Source organism: Mus caroli, unplaced genomic scaffold, assembly GCF_978045245.1.
Source record: "Mus caroli unplaced genomic scaffold, Mus_caroli_1 scaffold_6, whole genome shotgun sequence".
NCBI lineage: Eukaryota > Metazoa > Chordata > Mammalia > Rodentia > Muridae > Mus > Mus caroli.
Window position 1 is genome coordinate 15,777,793 of NW_028227261.1, and position 22,074 is coordinate 15,799,866.

Here is a 22,074-nt window from a genome sequence, read left to right on the forward strand (position 1 = left end):
ATGATCAGGACACTGCTGCTCTCTGCCTTGGTGGCTGGAGGTAACCTATCTGGTGAAGCTGGGAACCTGAGTCTCCTGCTCTTCTCTCGAGCTGCTGTCCCCTCTCCAGTCCCTCCTGGAAAAGGGCATGGTGACACACTCCTTGTGTCAGCCTCAAGAGCCTAAGACAAGAGGGTGGCGAATTTAAGGCCAGCTTCAGTTAACTATGTCAAAGGGAGCTAGGAGCTGGGGTGGAGGACAGGACTCATGGACCTCGAAGATCATTCCAAAGCAAGGGTTTCCTGTTGGGGTTCAGGTATGCCCAGAAAAATCACACCCAACCAACACAATCCTCTCTCAATCTTCTCTTCACAGCCCTCAGCTGCGGGTACCCCACTTATGAAGTGGAGGATGATGTGAGCAGGGTAGTTGGGGGTCAAGAGGCCACACCCAACACCTGGCCCTGGCAGGTAAGTCAGCCACACCAATGGGTGAGCAAAGATGAGGCCGGGTAGAAACACAGATAAGATACATTCTGACAACCTTGCCCAATTTGGGGGCTGAGGGAAAGGTTACTTCTCCAGAGACTTCAAAGGGGAGCGGCCCACCACTCTGAGACACATTTGTAATGCTGCCGATTTAAAATTAGACGCTTGCTGGCACATACAGGTTACTCCATAAGTCAGTCACCTCTCCTATGCAAATGTTCAGTGCTGGAAGAGACCAGTCAGAGCTGCTTATGCAAATTAGTTCTTTGTTGTTGTTGTGGAGGGGTTGTTTGGTTTTGATTTATTTCTCAGTGTAACTTTCTTTGATTGTCCTGGACTCTTTCTTAGACCAGGCTGGCCTTGAACTCACAGAGATCCTCCTGCCTCTACCTCCGAAGTGCTGGGATTAAAAGTGTGCCACCATCTGGCTTGCAAATGAATTCTTTGTTATAATGTTACCAGTGAAAATAACTGTTTGCTTACACTGATCTAATCATAGTCATATCATATCAAATTGAAATTGGACACAAGCACAAATTACTAGGTCTTTTCATAGTATGGATGTGACCTTTACAATCGATATATTTAAAAATTTCTTGCTGGTGTTGCCTTAAACTCAGCTTTTGGGAGACAGAGGCAGGAAGATCTCCAGACTGGAGCCAGCCTGGTCTACAGAGGGAGTTCTAGGCCAGCGGGTCTACAGAGGGAGTTCTAGGCCAGCCTGGTCTACAGAGGGAGTTCTAGGTCAGCCTGGTCTACAGAGGGAGTTCTAGGCCAGCCTGGTCTACAGAGGGAGTTCTAGGCCAGCCTGGTCTACAGAGGGAGTTCTAGGCCAGCCTGGTCTACAGAGGGAGTTCTAGGCCAGCGGGTCTACAGAGGGAGTTCTAGGCCAGCCTGGTCTACAGAGGGAGTTCTAGGTCAGCCTGGTCTACAGAGGGAGTTCTAGGCCAGCCTGGTCTACAGAGGGAGTTCTAGGCCAGCCTGGTCTACAGAGGGAGTTCTAGGCCAGCCTGGTCTACAGAGGGAGTTCTAGGTCAGCCTGGTTACAGAGGGAGTTCTAGGCCAGCCTGGTCTACAGAGGGAGTTCTAGGCCAGCCTGGTCTACAGAGGGAGTTCTAGGCCAGCGGGTCTACAGAGGGAGTTCTAGGCCAGCGGGTCTACAGAGGGAGTTCTAGGCCAGCCTGGTCTACAGAGGGAGTTCTAGGTCAGCCTGGTCTACAGAGGGAGTTCTAGGCCAGCCTGGTCTACAGAGGGAGTTCTAGGCCAGCCTGGTCTACAGAGGGAGTTCTAGGCCAGCGGGTCTACAGAGGGAGTTCTATGCCAGCCTGGTCTACAGAGGGAGTTCTAGGCCAGCCGGGTCTACAGAGGGAGTTCTAGGCCAGCCTGGTCTACAGAGGGAGTTCTAGGCCAGCCTGGTCTACAGAGGGAGTTCTAGGCCAGCCTGGTCTACAGAGGGAGTTCTAGGCCAGACTGGTTTTCAGAGGGAGTTCTAGGCCAGCCTGGTCTACAGAGGGAGTTCTAGGCCAGCCTGGTCTACAGAGGGAGTTCTAGGACAGCCTGGTGTACAGAGGGAGTTCTAGGACAGCCAGGGCTCCATAGCAAGACTGCCAGAAATTAAAGAAAACATAAGATGAGGGTTGAACTAAGTGCTACAATGCAGGCTCACTAGGTAGCACAGGCTGACCTGAAATTCTCCATCCTCCTGTCTCGGCCAGGGCTCTGAGTGTTGACATTACAGACATATCATGCCCTTCTTAGTCAAATTTTTAATATTTTGTTTGTCATAGGTTTTTTTTTTCAGTTTTGCTGTTGATTTGAGACAGTTTCTCCCACCCAAGCATCTGTTCTCTCCATCTCCCTCCCCCAGGTCTCCCTGCAGGTCCTTTCCTCCGGAAGGTGGCGCCACAACTGTGGAGGCTCCCTGGTGGCCAACAACTGGGTTCTGACAGCTGCCCATTGCATCAGGTAACAGAACTCCATGGTTGCCTGCTCGCCTAGCTGTTCACGGTGTCCTGGAATGGCACTCAGCCCTAGAGCACAGATCCCCAACTGGACCGATCCATGGGCTGTAAATGAGCCCTGGAGAGAATCCTCACACACCTGCCTTAGGCGCAGGTACACATCTATAGGTGGTTCAGGGTTGCAGGATTCCCTGTCCATACCCAGCACTGCACTGAATGCCCCGTGCCATAGGACACAGAGGAAGAAGCAGCCCAGCACCTGCCTTCCTGGGATAACCAGTGATGGTTCTGGAGTGTTTCCTTGATAGCACTCTGCACTGGGGTGTCCTTGCTCACAGAGACTGGAGGTCGGGAAGAGTTCACTGACCTCTCTCTTACTCTGCCCCTCACAGCAACTATCAGACCTACCGTGTGCTGCTGGGCGCACATAGCCTCTCCAACCCCGGAGCTGGCTCTGCTGCTGTTCAAGTCTCTAAGCTTGTGGTCCACCAGATGTGGAACTCCCAAAACATCGGCAATGGGTATGTTCTGTCCTGTCTGGGGCTCTCAGGGGTAGGGTTGGCAGCCACACAACTCTGCCTCCTCTGAAGGGAAGGGAGTTACAGGGGCCCATGCGGGAATGGTGGAGGAGGGAGAAGCAAAGACCATGGGAGATCCTGCCACCCTTCCTGCAGGGTCAGCCAGGGATCATACATGGGAAATGACAAAGGTAGACGGGTAGAGTGAACACACTTTCTGCTCTCTCTTTTTTCCTGACCCAGCTATGACATTGCCTTGATCAAACTGGCCAGCCCAGTGACCCTGAGCAAGAATATCCAGACGGCTTGCCTCCCACCCGCTGGCACCATTCTCCCGAGAAACTATGTCTGCTATGTCACAGGCTGGGGCCTGCTGCAGAGTAAGTAAAAGCAAGCAGGGGACCCCCCAAGGCCTGGCAGAGAAGGGAGGTGCTGGTACCTCTGTCCCTAGGGTGTTTGGCTGCCTTAGAGGGACAGGCTAGTGGAGACTGGTAACTATGTCTGGGCTTCAAATCTCAGCATTCTTATTTGTATGATTCAGGCACATTGCTGAGCCCCTCTGGTGACTTCCTTGTCTGTAAAATGGGAGAGAACAGCACAGGGAGTGGGGTAGTGGCTATATAGGGTTGACAAGGTACAGAGAAGACAAGAGACAAAGAAGGCGAGAGAAGACAGTCCGTGGAAGCACTAGTGACTACAAGAACGACTAGTACTACTATCCACTGTGCATTGACCACACTGTGTCTTTCATGGAGCCCAAGGCCAGAGCTCAGAATAACATGTACTAGGTGACCTCAGGGTTCCGGGAAACCATGAAATCCCCAAGGCCCTCATCAGATTGTCTTCTCGCTGCCTAAAGCTGGGTTTGGCTATCCCAAGTCTTCTCATTGGATCGGTTAGAGCTCTGATCACTGGTGAGTGGATCAGAGATGAGCACTTGACTGGAGCTGAGCCAATAGGAACTGCAAATAGAGAAGACGCTCTCCTGACAAAGAAGAGTTTGCAGTGGTGGCCATTTTATTCTCCATAGAGAGCAATGATGTCCAACAGCAAACAAGGAATTTGGGACAGAGAGGCAAGGAGGTAGCCCAGGCTACTTGGATATACACACTTTGCACATGCTGGGCCCTCTGTAACGCCTATCTCCTCATGTGTAAAGTACAAGGTCTGTGGGGATGGTCACAGATATGTATGAAGTGCTTTGGAGCCAGGAAAGTCTTAACCAAGTACTAATTAGAGCAGTCTTCCATGTCCCATCTGCCAAACAGGAATAAATATCACTGTGAGGACTGGCCCGTTTGGAGAGCATGATACACTGTGATTAAGGAATGATAATGAGGAATGGGGGGTGGGGATGTTGAGTAACTCAGTGGGTAAACAGCTTACCTTGCAAGCATGGGGACACACGTCCTCAGAACCAGTGAAGGAAGCCAGGTGTGGTTGTGTGTTCTTACGATCCCAACTATGGGCAAGTAGAAACAGGCAGATTGCTGGGGTTCAATAGCCACCCAGCCTCACCCAATTGGGTGAGCCCTAAGCTAAGGATAGACCTTAACTTAAAAGCCCACGTGGTGGCGCTAGAGAAGCAGTCCTCAACCTGTATGGGTTGCGACCCTATGGTGATTGTATATCAGATGTCCTGCTATTCAGATATTTACATTAATATTCATAACATTTTCAAAATTACAGTTATGAAGTGGCAATAAATAATTTTCAAGGGTGGGTGTTACCAGGACATGAACTATATGTATTAAAGACTCACAGATTAGGAAGGTTGAGAACCAGTGCACTACAGGTTGACTTCTGACTTCCACATACAAACACACACACACACACACACAGAGAGAGAGAGAGAGAGAGAGAGAGAGAGAGAGAGAGAGATGATTAAATGATGTTTATCCTGGCCATCCTTGGCAGTGATGTAGACAATGTCACTGGGCTCATGAGGAAAACTACCCTGACAATAGAGTAATTATTCCAGCCAGAAGGCTCATGGCAGCTCTTTCTCATAGGAAAGTCAGAGAAACCTGTGGAACTAGCCCAGCAAAAAGAGGAATTCTAAGCCAAGGGCAGACACATAGCTAGATGTCAGGAACATTTTAGATCAAGGCCGTGTGGAGCCTGGAAGAAACCAGAAACTCTCCTTCCAAGTCTTTTCTGCCTCATCCTTCTCCACACAAAAGAAAATGGCAGCCACTGCACACGCCAGACTCCCAAAGCAAGGAGCTCATTGGCTTTAGGGTTGAGTCAGATGCTCACCCTGAACCAATCACCAGTAAGTAGCCAGACCACCAACCAATCAACTGAGGACACAATGCAAACTAACCTGGCCAGCTGCAGCAACCTTGTGGAAGGGACAGGGTAACCTGGACCAGAAAGGGAGGGGTCGACAGAAGAGACAGCAGCAACAGTTCTCCCTCTCATACCCCTGTGTTGTATACATAGCTAACAAGCTCCAAGGATCCTCCTGTCTCTGTCTCCGTCCCCACCCCGAAAGCCATACTTGGCTCTTTCCACGCACACTGGGTATCTGAACTCAGGTCTTCACAATTTCACGCTAAGCACATCCTCGTTTGTCCCATGGTTTCCTCTTTACTTGGGAGCCCCCCTCATGCCTTCTCTCCGTGGTCTCATTCAGCCAACGGGGCCAGTCCTGACACCCTGAGGCAGGGCCGCCTGCTGGTTGTGGACTATGCCACCTGCTCCAGCGCTAGTTGGTGGGGAAGCTCTGTGAAGACCAGCATGGTGTGCGCTGGTGGTGACGGCGTGACCTCCAGCTGCAATGTGAGTATCCCCAGTCGGGTGTCTACGGCAAAAGGCTACACGGATGTGGTGTCCTGGGAGTTGGGGGTAGGGAGGTGCCCTAGGATCCATCTTCTCCTTCCTTCCTGGGCAGGAGCCTTGGAAACTTCTAGAACATTTCAGAACCTGTCCTTGTTCTCCTCGTCCCCAGAGAACATGTTATTAGTACCATCGCCCTCTAGCGTTCTCTTGACCTAACTGCTAGGAAGTCTTTAGTCTTCTTTGGTTCTCACCCAGATCTCTCATTACTGTCATCTGACAGTACCGGCCCAAAGTGGCCCCTTGGGTAGCTGCTACAGAAATCTTCTTAAAGACAGTGTCAGGAACCAAAGGACCTGGTACAGGCAGATTCTACAGAGAAAGACAGAGGGGGAAGGGAGCCACACCTCCAGATGCACTCAGTGCCTTGACTAGACCCACACCCTCACACTCTACCCACAACAAGTCTCCCTCCAACAAGTCCCATTGTCTGAACAGTTGCCTTCTCTAGTGAACCAGAGAAGCTCATTCTGGCCTGATGGGCTCTCATGAGGGTGAAACGAAAAGAGGCATAGAAATGGCATAGCTGCCAACTTGGAACACATACCTACCGCTCCAGCACTGGGGAGGGTGAGACAGGGGGATTGTTGCACATTTTAGCGTAGCCTGTGCTACATGAAAGACCTTGTTTTTGTTTTTGTTTTTTTTAAATAAGTAAGTAAAAGATGAGCAGAGCCAACATGATAATCCACACCTGTCATGGCAGCATTTATGAAGGTGAGGCAGGAGAGGCACGTTGTGAGGCTCTTTATCCAAAAAATAAATACCAGCTCCTAGAGGCATGGTACCACCACCTGTAACAATAAGGCTGGCTTCAGAGGACATTGTCCTTGTAGAACAACATACTAAGAACCAGGCCCCTCTAGGCACCCTCTTCCTCCCTTCATGCCCAACTCTGGCTTCCGCAGGGGGACTCCGGTGGACCACTGAATTGCCAGGCATCTAATGGCCAGTGGCAGGTGCACGGCATTGTGAGCTTCGGCTCCTCTCTGGGCTGCAACTACCCCCGCAAGCCGTCTGTCTTCACCAGGGTCTCCAACTACATTGACTGGATCAACTCGGTAAGAACTGCCATCCCTGAGCCCACAGCCCTGCCATGAGGGGAGCCAGGGGTTCCCAGAATCAGCAAGTGGATCGAATTTCTTCTTAGGGGTCTATAGGCCCAGTCCCCACCCTCCAGTGCTGTCGGTGATAGTTATCTGCAAATCCCACACCCAGATTGAGACTCCTACAACCTTAACTTTTTGGCATTTAATTCTCCTGAAGAGTGCCCCACCCCCAGGCCACCATAAGATGAAGAGCTGCCCTGACTGCCCCAGGACAAAGGACTATTCAGTTCTATGTCATTGGGCCACTCCCAGGCAAATGGGGCTAAGTTAATCTTCTGTGCCTGAGTTCCAGAGAGTCCTCTTGTGGAAGCTCAATTTCCCTTTTACTATAATAATCACACAATATTAAAAGAGTAATATCGACTGTTAGGCAATAAAGCAGCTGCCCTGCAAATACAAGGACTTGAGGTCAATCCCCAGGACCCACGCAAAAAGCCAAGCATGGTAGGCAGTGCCTGTGATCCTAGGGCTGGAGAGGCAGAGCCAAGAGGAACCCAGAGGCACACTGGACAGCCAGAGCAGCTGAGAGTCCAGGCAGTGGTCAGGGTATGGTGGGGGTTGGCAGGGAGCAGGAACAACTGCAGGAAATTGGCAGTCAGGGGCCCTGGGTGAAGATTAAAGGAGCACAGGGTCCTGATAGGGACACTAGGAATGGGGAAGACTCTGCACACAGGGTGTATTTTAATCCACTCTCTTGGTTGGCTTTTCTGTAAAATGGTTTGGTTTTCTTGAACTGAGCCAGACTCCTCAGCAAGTACAGCTGGCTGTACCACAGAACAGGCAGGGTGGTGGCACATGTGGCAACGCCCACAATGAAAGGAAGCTGCCACTAGCTCATCGACCCCCAATTATATGTGCAGGGAATGTTAAATTGAGTTAGGTGTTATGAAAGCCAACTATGAACTGACAGCTAGGAACGTGTACCCAATGGATTGGACTGATAGAGCCAGCCTGAGGGAGCTTCCATGATGACTGACTGCTCTCCCCTGCCTGCCTCTCTCTGGCCTTTGTCTGCTGGGTCAGTTCAGCACAAGGAGACTCAAACCCAGAGCTCCCAAGAAATCTTGTCAGGGCTCAGAAATGGATCAGTGGGATAAAGGGGCTTGGTGCCAAGCCTAATTTGTGGTCTGAGTTCAATCCCTGGGTGTGCTGTGGTACATACAAGCACACACCACGAGTTGATGCTTGTTGTTGTTGTTGTTGTTGTTGTTTTTAACTTATTCACATTGTTTTTTCTTTTTTTAAGTAAGTTAGAGAAAAATGGAAAATCAAGAGAAAGGTTAGGGTTTGGAAGTTTTTGTTGTTGTTTTGTTTTCTGTTTTAGTTTGTTTTGATTGTGAACTGAGGACAGGGGCCATGACTAAATTTTGACAGAGGGAAATCGAAAGCCAGCTTAGAGTATTTCGAAGGAGCCTCCATGATTGGGTGGAAGGATGCTTCTGGGCTCTGTCTCAGCCAGATCCTCTGATCCTCTTTTTGTTCCCAGCTGCTGCATTAGTTAGAACACAGCTGAACCTGGCAGCACCTTTGGGACCCAAAGCTTGACCTCTTGTCCCACCACCTGCTGTTTCCAGCCATGGGCAAACACAGCAAGGCATATGGCTGGGCCCAGGAGTTAGGAAGACCAAAAGGGGATAGCAAACCTTGCTGGTACCAGGGCAGAGCCCCCTGCATTCTTGGGACAGTGGCCAAGGCCATAGAATGTTGGGAGACAGGCAGGGGTTGAGGGCTGAGCAGTCAGCTGTCCCTGGAGAAGCTGCAGAGGAGACAATGGGAGCCTCATCTGGTCCCAGCCCAAGGTGCTGTGTGTGTGTGTGTGTGTGTGTTTGTTTTTAGTGTGTGGACACAAACAGCTGCAACCCTAAGGGGGTGCCTCAGAACACACCTGTCTAGACAGCCTTAGGTGATGATCTGGAGCCAACAGGCCACCAATAAAAGGCACAAACAACCCCAGTATTCATCCCTTCAGCAAATGTCCACTGAAAAATGCCAACATGGGAGACTTCAGCAATCACAGCTTTATTGTTTTGTTCTGAAGGGAATACATTGCTTTATTTAAAATATTGCTTATAAAAGGAACACAAGTGTGTATCACGTAAGAAATGAAGATTCCCCTGGCTTTAACCTTTGTGCCCATTCCACAGAGGCAATTGCTGTCAATTGTATGCTCTGTGCTCATCTGGGCCTTGTGTGCATAGAAGCCAAAACTGCAAAACAAAACAAAACAAAACAAAACAAAACAAAACAAAGCAAAACAAAACAAAACAAAGGATCCTGTATTGCCAGAGATGGTGGTGAAGATGCATAATGGCCAGGACTTGGCAATCAGAGGCAGGAGGATTGTTTTAAGGGCAGCCTGGGCTACATGAGACCGTGTCTCAAACAAAACCAACCAAACAAATGTAGCCAAGCATGAAGGTAATAAGGCTAGCCTAGGCTACATAATGAGTCCCAGCCTCAAAACAAACAACAAAGAAAATCCCACAACTGCATGTGTAGATGGTCTGCTCACCGTAAGCCATCAACACATTTTACTTGTTTAATGAACTCAGCTGGCACCTGCCATTCTGAACTGTGAGATGCCTATGCAGTAGTGCACACTTTTAACACCAGGACTCAGAGGCAAAGATAGGCAAATCTCTGTGAGTTCAAGGCCAGTCTTGACTTCATGGTGAGTTCCAGGACAGCCAGGGCTACACAGAGACCCAGTCTCAGAAAAAAAACAAAACAAAACAAAACAAAACAACAACAAAGAAACAGATTACATAAAAAAAAAAAAAAACCACCTCATACCCATCTGTACAATTGGCATGTAATGATTGGTGATTCCAGGCCTTCCTGGCCTGACACCCAAGCAGGACTCCAGGCTAAGACCCTTCTTGACCCCTCTTGGCCCTAAGAGTCACTGAACTCAATGCCCAGTGTTTCGGTTAACCTCTTCACTCTCCTGTGTATCCTGCAGGTGATAGCAAGGAACTAACTGAAGACATCACTGCCACTATCCCCCTGGAAATGCCATAGAAAGGAAATAGTAATAAAGTAATTTATGAATCACATCCTCGAATGAGTCTGTCTTCTTACCCCGACACCCTAACCTCGGGGCCCTGAAAGCAATGCTCTTTCAGGAGGAGACTGGGCAGTGGGATGGAGATTTTGTGGTCAGCCTGGGCTACAAAGTCAGACTCCGGCTCAAAAATAAACAAACAAGGCTTGGCACTCCTACCATCTAAACTCAAGTGGACTTTCACAAAGCAAAGAGCAGAGGAAACCAGAAAAATAAGTGAAAGGCAGAACTGCTTTAAAGACAGGCGATGGCACATTCTGCAGGGAGTCCCAGCACTTCACTATGCCTGGTCACTGCCACCTGGGGACCAGGCTCACTTAGCAAAGAAGACAATGGGAGAATGGGAGACTCCGAACAGCAGAGCTCTGTCCTGGTGTCCCCACTAGGGTAACCATGATCCTTCAGATAGGAGACTTGATCTGTGGGGACTCCTGATTCCTATCTCGGTCACCTCGTCGGCTCAGGCAAGGACGTTGGAAGGCACAGAGGAAAATCTCAGGAAAAATCAAGTCTCCTTTGTAGGAAGGACAGAGATGGGGTAGGGACAATACAGGCAAAATACAGTCCTATTGCCTAAGATTTATTGTGAAGAATATATAATGTGCTCAAGGAAGAATTATCCCTTCTGGCAGAGATGCAGCCCAGATCCAGGTATGCACACTGGGCCAGCTGGACTGTGAGTCTGGAAAGGAGAGATGCATAGACCCCTATGATGGATGCCCCGCCTGGGGGGGCGGGGAGGAGTGCTGTAATATCCCCCAGGGCATATGTGACAATGTCTGAAGACATTTTTGGTTGGCAGATCTCACCAGGGGTGCTCCTGGCAGTCCACAGGTGGAGGCCAGAGACAGCTTAAAACACTCTACAACACAAGGGGCAGTCCCATGACAGGATTATACAACCCCACATGTCAGTAGTACATTGGCAGAGAAGCCCTGTTCTTGAGAGTCCCAGGGCACAATCCCTAACCACAGATGAAGGGGCCAGGCGGCATCCACAGTGCCCCGTCTTCTCCCCACTATCGCCACTCCACATTGCCCTCCAACCTGGAAGCTGCTAGGAACATGTTTGCATCGCAAAAGGGAAAGAGCAGCCTGCCCCAGTTCAAAATCCTTCCTTAGCAGGACAGTTCTGGCCTTGGCCGGCTCCAGGCCATGAGAGCTTCGGGCAGAATAATGAGGCAGAGAGCAGCCCCCAGCCTCACGAAGTTTTAAAAAACAGCTTTTTCCGGAGGAAGTTAAAACAGCCAGGAATCTGCTTATAAGTCCCTTTCTCAGAAACAGCATTGGCGACCTGCAAAACAGAAGCACGGGGGTAATCTGTGGGTGCAGTGTCCTTGACTGACACAAGGGCTGAAAAGGGCTCCCAAGGAGAGGGCCACTGAAGGGGCCGTCTGAAGGCAATGCCACCTTCAACCTCCTGAGGTGGGTTACAGAACAAACCCATTAGGTAGTGTAAAAGAATGGAAAATTCAGGGCTAGAGAGATGGCTCAGCGGTTAAGAGTGCCGACTGCTCTTCCAAAGATCCTGAGTTCAAATCCCAGCAACCACATGGTGGCTCGCAACCATCCGTAACAAAAAATCTGATGAATAAAATAAAATCTGAATATTTATTAAAAAAAAAAAAGAATGGAAAATTCAAGGTTTGGTTTGGTATGGGTTTTGGTTGTTTGTTTTGAAACAGGGTTTCTCTGTGTAGTGCTGGCTGTCCTGGAAGTCGCTCTGTAGACCAGGCTGGCCTCAGACTCCAGGTCTTCCTACCTCTGACTCCCAAGTGTTGGGATTAATGGAGTGTGCCACCACCACCTGGTCATGTTTCTAATACAAAAATTCACAGTTCTAATCAGACTGAAAGGTTGAGGGGGCAAGAAACATGGGAGACTATGACCCAAAGACCACATGTGTCCTTCTTGGCCCTTTACGATCCCGTCTCAGGACCAGAAAATGACCCCTATAGCCCCAGAGTGTGTATCTGAGCAAAGCAGTGGAAATTCTCAGGATCCGCACTGGGAGCAAATGCTGGGGAAGGGGAGGGGCTGTTTTGCCCTAAAGAGGGAAGAGCTATAATGCCCTGAAGGGGAGGGGCTGCTATTCCCTGGAAGGGGAGGGACTGCTATGCCTTGAAGTAGGAGGGGCTGCTATACCTCGAAGTAGGAGGGGCTGCTATACCTCGAAGTGGGAGGGGTTGCTATGCCCTAAAGTGGGAGGGGCAGTTATGCTCTGAAAGGGGGGGGGGGTCTGCTGTGCCCTGAAGAGGTAGGGGCTGTTAAGACCTGAAGAAGGAGGGGCTATAGTCCCCTGAAGCGGGAGGGGCTGTTATATGCCCCCTATTCATTCTCACTGAGGCCTGCAGGAAAGGGACACACTAGACAGAATCACAATGGTTGAAGGTCAAGAGTTGATGACATGAGCTTGGGATGTAGCTCCACAGGCCCCTAGCACCCCATAAATTGGCTGTGTGGGCAACACCTGTAGTCCAAGCACCCAGGAAGTAGAGGCAGGAGAATCAAAAAGTTCAAGGTCATTGCCCACTACACAGCATTTTCTAGGCCAGCCTGGGCTACAAGAGACCCTATCTAAAAAGAGAGCATGTGGGGGACTGCCACAGTGTCCAGGGAACCAAGCTTTTGAGCTATCCCATCCAGCATTTAAAACCACTCTCATCTGGGACCTGGGTGTCTGTCTCTAAGTAGGCAGGGGAAGATGGCACTTTGCAAACAAGACCAATGTCATCACCATGGTTGCATTCCTCATTTGAGAGGCAAAACACTCCCTGATTCTCTGTCAGAGGCCTTCAGCCTTTGCCTCTGGCTAGGGCCTGCTGCCCTGCTCTCCAGGCCTCTCTGCCCTCAGGAAGAAGTGCTCACCCTGAGAAGGAGGGACTGCAGGTCTTCAGAGCGAGCCCACTGCTCCAGAATGCCATCCAGGGTCTCGATGTACCAGGAGCCACTTTTCTTGTCCCTCCAGGAGACAAAACCTACCAAAAGAGGAGAAAGGCTGAAACCTGCCACCGAGCAGAGGGGTGGCGCAGTCCTTGGCAGAGTGGGCAGGCTGCGGCCAGATCCAGACTGTGGCTCAGTGGCATGGGGTGAGGGTGGCCCTAGCTCCTTGGCTCCCCACTACCCTTCACCATCGACCCCACGTGTCAGGCTGTGCCTCTACTTTTCTCAGCATGGAAATCAAGGTTCTGAGAAGTCAGGGGTCTCAAGAAGGTTGAAGGATGCACCCTACCACCAAGTGCCAGCCCCTGCTCTGAGGGAAGTGCCAGCCCCCTCCCCAGGGTACTCTGCAGGACAACCTCAGCTACTGCTCTTAATCTGCATGCCAATCTGAAGCCTTGCCTACTTCAACTGAGAGGGGCCACGGAAAGGTGAAGGAGCTGCTGAGGGCCCCATAGACTGAGCCTGACAGAAACAAGACCTCAGGGAAGAGCTGCCCTGGGTTGTTGCAGATGCATGCATGAGCTCACCTGGGAAGGTGGAGTAGGACACAAGGATGTCACTGGGGGTAGGCAAACTTGACACAGCATCCAGCTGGTCCATGGGCCTTGGGCTTTCCTGATATGGGACAGCATCTGGCTCAGAGTCACTGTCCAAGGCCCTGCCTTGAGAGGAAGTGCAGGCCACCTCAAAGCCATGGTCTTTTGCTCTGCAGGAAGCAAAAAGAACAGTCACCTGACATCACTAATGTCTCCGCGGCACAGGGTGCTTCTCCTGACAAGGGAAAAGCCTAGACTGGAAGGCTTTGCATGTGAGCTGTGCCAATACAGGAAGGGAACAGAAACTGAATATAACTAATAGAGCACGCTTGTTTGAGACAGGGTCTCACTTATGCAGCTCTGCCTTATGTGGAATTCACTATGTACACCAGGCTGGCCTCGAACTCACAAGAGATCCACCTGCCTCTGCCTCCCAAGTGCTGGGATTAAAGGCATAAACACAGTATTTATGTTTAATTGTGTGTAGACTCGGGGTATGTGCACATGAGTATAGTTACCCACAGTGGCCAGAAGAGGGAGTCAGATCTCTCATCAAGCTGCCCAAAGTGTGTACAGGGAACAGAAAGCTGCCCAACACTGGTGCTGGGAACTTACCAGGGTCCTCTACAGCAGTATGCACACTTAGCCCCTGATGAATCTCTCCAGACCCAGGCTTTGAACTTTGATCACCCTGTCTTGGCTTCCTCAAGAGCTGAGATTACAGGTCTATGCTAACAGGCCCAACCATCTGGACTTTTGGAGCTACCCCAATTATTTGACGCTACCCTGAAACAGAGACTCCAAACTAGGCCAAATAGGAGGGTTCTCACAAAATGGGGCTCAGTAGCACAGGCAGTAGCCTGGATCCCAGCGGGTGGAAGAAGAGAACTGACTCCACAAAGATGCACACGTGTGAACATACATGCTAAGTTTTATATAGTGTGTGTGTGGACACATACACACGTCACAGCTAACAGAATCTGTGTCAATGTGTACACCTCTTAAACCCACTATTTCCTATGAAAATAGCGCAATGTGGCCCAAGGCCCTCTACAGAGAGCCCTGACTAATGTGAGCTGAAGGCTGTTATCACCCAAATGGCCACTGTCGGGGAAGTGACACAAGAAAGCAGAAGAAGGAGCCAGAGAGGGACATCAGCCACATGTCTATCCATGTGTCACCCTCTGTCTGCAAACTGCATGTGAAGCCGAGCCACGGGTGAGGATAAACCTGTCTACATGCAAGTCTGGCCCCCAGTAACAACATACAGCAGGAGGCAGAACGTCCCCTCAGCAATGCAAGCCCTTAGCTGCTGTGGCTGACTGTGGCTGCTCTCTGCCTTCTCAACATAAGCTCTAAAATTCTGAAGAGGACTCTCCCCAGGATTGACAACAGGGCATGTCTGAACCATGCTGGGCTCTGGCCAAGAGTGTCACACTGTTTAACACACTCACAACACTATACCCATTGCTGGCTCTGGGGGGACCGTTTTCTAACTTGGTTCTATGCCACCACTTAACAAAGGGTAGGTAATGTGTTGCCTTTCAAACGAAAATGGTGACATTGAAAACAGCAACAATAGAGCCACCAAAATCCTGGGCTGACATCTGCATGTGACATCTGCATGTGTGTGTACAGGATACCCAGCCAGGCCTGAGAGAGGATGTCACTGCTTCTGATCATAGGTGACATGGCACCACCAGGTGGCAACAGCATTAAACAGCAGGCCATACTTCCTGGTTAAGGCAAAGCTAGACAAAATCCACAAGAGGGAACAATTTTGGAGGGTAGACTGGATCTCATATACCCCAGGTTAGCCTGAAACTATTGTTTGGTCTCTCTCTATAGCTCTGGCTGTCCTGGGACTCACTATGAAGACTACTGAGCCTGGAACTCACAGAGACCCTCCTGCTTCTGCTTCCCAAGTGCTGGGATTAGCCTTGTCAAGGAAGGGAGCACTAGGGAAGACTTCCTGGAGGCAATGGCAATAAATTGTAAGCAGGGGGACAGGAAGAATTGGGAGCTAGAGAGATGGCTCAGCAGGTGAACACACTGGGTGCTCTGGGAAGGCTGTGCTGAGGAAAGCCAGGGCAGGCACAGCGGCAGGGTCCAAGTCATCAAAGGCCTTGATGGCCTTGCCAAGAAATCTGAAGAGTTCATGTGTGTGGGACCAAATTCCTACCGGCTTCTGAAATCGGGTGGGGATTGGGGGTGGGGAGACTGGGAGAAGTGACAATCAAGCAGCCCCTTCCCAAGAGTTGGCACCCACTCAGCAGAGGTGACAGCAAGCAGCTCCGTCCTGGGAGCTGGCACCCACTCAGCTCTCTTCCTTGTTCCCTCTGTGTCTTTCAGGGTTTGGGGTTGGAGCATCATCTCAGAACACCCTAGAACAGAAATAGGGTGAACAAGAGGACATTTCCATGGCTGGAGGGGCACAGCTGCTTTCTCCCTAATGTCAGTATGAGAGAAAACAGCACTGGGAACAAGAGGGGGACATGCGGGGCGCCCCTGAACCCTGGGAGCACTGGGGAGGGCGTATGTGGGAGCACTGGGGAGGGCGTATGTGGGAGCACTGGGGAGGGCGTATGTGGGAGAACTGGGGAGGGCTTACGTGGGAGTACTGGGGAGGGCTTATGTGGGAGCACTGGGCAGGGCTTATGTGGGAGCACTGGGCAGGGTGTATGTGGGAGCACTGGGCAGGGTGTATGTGGGAGCACTGAGCAGGGTGTATGTGGGATTTCAGGGTTGTTTTGTCTTCTGGTTTTGGCTTGATTTTGGTTGGCTTGGGGTTTTCAAGGCATTTTCTCTGTGTAGCCTTGGCGGTCCTAGAACTTCTGTAAACCAGGCTGGCCTCAAACTCAGAGACCTGCCTGCCCCTGCCTCCAGGTGCTAAAACCAAAGGCATACACATCATTTATTTATTTTGAGATGGGCATTTAATTATTTATTCACTCATTTATTTGTTTATTTTTGACATACGCTGTGGTGAATATACCTGGCCCGTGGGAAATGGCACTATTAGGAGATGTTAAAGTAGGTGTGGCCTTGTTGGAGGAAGTGCATCATTGTGGAGGTGGGTTTGAAGCTCTGCCGGGTATGCAAGACACCCTCCTCCTAGCTGCCTGAGAGTCTCTTCTGGCTGCAGTTGGATCAAAATGCAGAACCCTCAGCTCCTTATCTGCCTCCAGCACCATATCTGCCTGGACGCTGCCATGCTTTCTGCTATGATGTGAATGGACTGAACCTCAGGACCTGTAAGCCTGCCCCAATTAACTGTTGTCCCTTATGAAAGCTGCCTTTGCCGTGAGTCTCTTCTCAGCAGTGAAACCCTAACTAAGACATAGGGCCTTATTGTACAGCTCTAGTTGGCCGCAAACTCACTCTGAAGACTAGGCTGGCATTGAACTCACAGAGATCCACCAGTCTCTACCTTCTGAGTGCTGGGATTAAACATGTGGACTGGAGAAATGGCTCAGTGGTTATAAACACTGTCTGTTCTTCCAGAGGTCCTGAGTTCAATTCCCAGCCAGCAACCACATGTTGCTTCACAACCATCTATACTGGGATCTGATGCCCTCTTCTGGTATGCAAGTGTATGTGCAGATAGAGCACTCATATATGCAAAGTAAATAAGTCTTTGTAGGGCAACATTTGGAATGTAAATTATCATTATTATTAGTAGTAGTAGTAAGAATAAGAATAAGAATAAGAATATGTCCATCACCACACCTTGACCACACCCTTACAAGTCAGTGGTATGAAATAAAGGTGTTCCCCAGGCATGGCTATTTACAGTGATCTTGTAAGTACAGAAGTTGAAATTCAAAGGTGATGTCTCTTAAAAGTCATTGAGAAGGAGGGGAGAAGGAGGGAGGAGGTGGTAGCTGGAGGTGGTTACAGGAAGAGCAGCTAACATGTGAAGCTGTCCACCACGTTGAAATTCGACAAGAATTCGACAAGCCCTCACTGGAGCCAGCACCATGGTTTTGTATTTTCAGTTTCTAGATGGTGAGGTGGTAAACCTCCATCCTTTATTTATTCCCTAGCCTGTGGTATTCTGTTATAGCGACAGAAAACAGAATACACCACCAAGCATAGAGCAAAACCTCAAAGTCCCTCACATCCCTGGGCTCCTGGGAGTTCCAGGAGATAAATTCTTTAGTTTCTCCTCGATACTAAGTCCACTCCCCCTGGGACAGTAGAAATGGGGTCTTAACTAGATGTCAAAGGTCAGTGGACAGTGCCAAGGGAAACTGAAGGGTCATTTTACGCTCTCCTTTGCTCCGTGTGTGTTAATGTTAGCATGTGTGTGTGTTAATGTTACCATGTGTGTGAGTGCACATGTGTGCGCATCCATATGGGGACCATTAGTTCTACCTGCCTAGCCATTGGATTACAGGTGGGCACCACTGTGCCTGGCTCACTCAAGAGCTCCATGCTTTCATGGCAAACACTTTACAGATGGAGCTGTCTCCCCTGCCCTGCTGTTTTTACTGAAATCTAGGACTGAAGATATCAGGGTCACACAAACCTGTGACATAACAGCACCCTGATGGTGCTAGGCCTGTGGTGGGGAGGTGCGAACCTGCTGTATGGATAACAGAGATGTGTGGAGAAGGCCTCAGACCCAGTGAGGGCTCCAGTAAGGTGGCATTCTCCTGGTTCCCTGCCAGCCCCGCTCCCAGCGGGCTCCAGGTCACTCACCACCACCACAGGCCTGGATGAAGAAGAGCTTGGGCTTCCCACCCAGGCTGGGCAGCCATTCCTGTTGAAGATGTTCACAATTTTCTCAATGGACACGGAGCATCCATCTGTCCCATAGACAGCACCCAGGAACTGGAGGTGACTGGCCTAGGGGACAAGGTACCTTGGTTACAAAAACACCTCAGTTACAGAAGGCTCTAGGAAGAATTCCAGAGGCCTGACCCAAGGCTTTATGTGGGGAGGACCACAGTCAGAAGGCCCTAAGCAGGGACACCAGATTAACCAAGATGGAGTAGACGGGTCAGCACCTATTCCAAGGGACCCAGACTCACTAACTATGGGAGCCAGGGGGGCTGAGAGCACAGGTCAGCTGTGTCTAGACTGACGGTTTTCATACCACCAGTGCCGGCGTCATCCATACACGTGTACAAAATGCTGATTCCCAGGCTTGCCTAGCCCTCCACAGCCAGCCTTCTGATCCTCCATACCCTCTGAAGCAGCTAAACACAGCGCTGCATTTATCTTGCTGTTGTTCTTGTGTGAGTGTGCATATGGGTGCCCATGTGCATGTCGGGGTCAGAGAACAATTTGTAGGAGGAGTCAGCTCTCTCCAGACACCATGTGGGTTCCAAGTTGCTAGGCTTGGCAGCCTTCACCTTTATCAGTTGAGCCATCTCATTGGACCTCAATCCCTTGATTTAAACCTTAAGGATTTGAGGCTGGAGAGGTGGCTCAGTGGTTAAGAGCACTGAATGCTCTTCCAGAGGTCCTGAGTTAAAATCCAAGCAACCACATGCTGGCTCACAACCATCTGTAATGAAATCTGAATGCCCTCATCTGGTGTGTCTGAAGACAGCTACAGTGTACTTACATATAATAAATAAAGAGATCTTAGGGCTGGAGCTACAAGGAAGAAAAAAAAAAAACAAGAAGGATGTGAGAGGAAGGAGAAGGGGCTGAGCCACAATGAATTACATTAGTGTCCAAGCACCAGACGGACCCCAATGTCCTGTGTCCCACCCAATGGGAAAGGGCCTAGAACATTCTCCATGGAACACAGAAGTCATCGAGAACCAGGAGAGCTGAGTTTGGTTTCTGAACGAGGGTAGAGAGTGGCACACACTGGTCTTACTTATTCTTTCTCCATCCTTGTCAGAACTTCCCCCATCCACCTCCTGTGGGAAGCCGTTTCAGAGTGGCAGTTACAGAGTGGCAGTTACAGAGTGGCAGTTACAGAGTGGCAGTTACAGAGTGGCAGTTGGCTACTGCTGGCCACCACACATACATAGGCAGTAAAAGTTCTTTTGCCAAGGTGAGGTTTTGAGAATTAACCAAAGTTAACCAATCAGATGAGAGACAAGTTAACCAATCAGATGAGAGAGAACACCTCTCCTAGGCCTATATAAACAGCACCAGTTCTGGGCTTGGCGTCTCTTCGCCTCTACAATCAAGCTCTCCCAATAAACGTGTGCAGAAGGATCCTGTTGCAGCGTCGTTCTTCCTGGCCAGTTGGGCACGCACAAGAAGTGGTGCCGAAAACCCGGGAAAAGAAACATCTTCAGGCACGAGCGAAGACCCCCTGCTACAGGGAGGATTCAGAACTGCATCACGGGAAAGGAGCAGTTAATAGTGTTCCCCTAAAACAGACTGCTGAGAAGGATCCAGCGTGGATTCAGAACTCTTCAGCTGGGGAACGGTGGTACCAGTAAGTCTCCCAAATTGATCCCCTGGTTAAAGGTGGATTATGAAGAAAAGAAAAGGGAGGGAAAATAAAAGGAATCAGTGATAATGAAAAGGAAATAGTGAAGAAAAGGGAAAAGAAAGGAAAGGAAAAAAAAGGAAAGGAAAGGGAAAAGGAAAGGAAAGGAAAAAGGAAAGGAAGGGAAAGGAAGGAAAGAAAGGATCAAGATGATAAGGTTCCCGGTTTGGGGACAAGTTAAGGTTCATGAGTTATGCTTTTTTCTCCCATTGACCCTTTGTGGGTAGGTCTGATAGTTTTGGTCTTGTTTGTTCTGATAAATGGACTCTGTTACTGTTTAAAACTTTGTGTCCAGGCAGTCAAGACAGGTCAGAAAATCCTTACAGAGCAACAAGAGAGTATGTCGGAAGAGGAGAAGGGCTTAAAAAGAAAAAAGAAAAAGAAAGGAGACACAGTGTTATCAGGTGGACAGAAAGGACAAAATAAAAGAGCCGAGGTGGAGGAGGAAGGCAAATTAGCTTTTGTGCCCCCTCCCTATGCCTCCTCTGCAGCCGCCTATAAGCAGACCTTCTGTCCAGAGGTTTGGAGAGAGGTTAGATTCTCCTTGCTGGGGTTGTGTTAAGGAAGGGCAGCGACTTTTGCAGGAGTACCAAGAAGGCATATAAGAAACAGAGAGAAATGAAAAAGAAGACGCACACAGAAAAATAAGTAACTTAAGAAATATAAAAAGAGAAAAAGAAAGGAATATAAAATATAAAGATACAGAGGAAAATATAAAGATACAAAGGATAATATTAAAAATGAAGAACAAAAAATTAAGTCAATTTACCCTCTTCTCAAGGACTTTGACTAAAGAGTCAGCCTTCATCAAAGGCTTAAAGATAGCTCTCAGGGAAAGAGGAGTAACTATTAGAAGCAGCCACTGTGCAGAATTCCTAGAAGAAGGAGAAAAAATGAAAATAAGCTACTTCAGAGACCTCCTAGGGACAGAAGTTAAATGGGAGATGTCCTGCTTCCTCTCTGGCTCCTATGGAGAGATTTTTAGCTCCAGATAGGATATCTGTGTCCCTTTGAGACATCAAGTTCTATTCCTGTCTATTGTCTGGTTTTGGTGCACCAAATTGTCTATATGTCTGTCAACTCATGTTTGTTTTTGTTTGGATGACTGAATGATTGTTGTTCTGTGTTTCATGTAGAAAAATATAAAAAGCAGTCTCAGTCTGCACAGCAGAAACTGATGAGTTAGCTGCACGGTGGCTGGGACTCAAGTACAGCTGAAAAAGCCCTGCTGAGGGCCAACTGCAAATGGAGTTCTTAAAGGGGCAGGCACCCTTTTGCTTGTAACAGAAAGTTAGCTTAAAATTGGAAACTCAAGGTTAGAGTCATTCTAAACAACATGAACGAACCTAAGAAAACAGGTCATATGCAATAGCAGTGTACAAAGGGTAGAAAGAGTAGGTTTGAAAAGAAAGTACATATCTTTACAAAGAGAAGGAAAAACCTTTCAAGGTATAATGGATACAGGAGCGGATAAAAGCATTCTATCCAGTAAATTACTCTCAGAAAAGCAAGGAAATGGTGAAAGGAATGGGATATATACCTGGACTAGGTATTGGAAAAAATTTACAAGGTAGAATTTCACCAGTTAAAGCCACAGAAAAAGCAGATAAAAAAGGGCTGGGATTTTTCTAGGGGCCACTGAGGAACCTTTGCCCATTCGTGGTGTACAGAGGATGCGGTGAATGGGCCTGCATATACTTCTTCTAAATTTAGCCAATTTTGGAAACGAATGCAAGTGAAACGTATTACTGGGTTGCCCTATAATCCACGGGGCCAAGGCATTATTGAGAGAGCCCATCGTACTTTGAAACAATATTTGCAAAAACAAAAAGGGGGGATAGAGGCTATGACGCCAAAGATGGCTCTATCCCTTACAATATTTACTCTTAATTTTTAAAAATTGGATGATGCTGGAAGATCACCAGCCGAAAGGCACGGACAATGACCTCAATCGCTCAATGAAATGGTCAAATGGAAAAATGTGCTTGATAGTAAATGGTATGGCCCGGATCCTATATTAATCAGATCCCAGGGAGCTATTTGTGTTTTTCCGCAGGGTGAAGAAAATCCACTTTGGGTTCCGACGTGACTGACAAGGACCGTGAAAGATCAAGATGAATCCCAAGATGATCCGGCTATTCTTACTCCTGATGATTGAGACCGGGATAAGTAT

The 22,074-nt window shown here is 49.1% G+C and overlaps 1 protein-coding gene and 1 pseudogene across 1 annotated transcript; one reads left to right on the forward strand and one right to left on the reverse strand.

Annotated features, from left to right (window-relative positions):
* Positions 1-9,952, forward strand: LOC147004178 (chymotrypsin-like elastase family member 2A). Its single transcript, XM_085838730.1, has 8 exons — positions 1-40; positions 355-449; positions 2,335-2,432; positions 2,821-2,949; positions 3,190-3,326; positions 5,585-5,730; positions 6,696-6,848; positions 9,859-9,952. Exons 1-8 carry the CDS (start codon positions 1-3, stop codon positions 9,874-9,876), a joined length of 816 nt encoding a protein of 271 aa, XP_085694856.1. The 3' UTR covers positions 9,877-9,952.
* The window catches only part of LOC147004179 (caspase-9-like), a 19,830-nt pseudogene continuing 6,652 nt past the window's right edge, over positions 8,897-22,074 (reverse strand).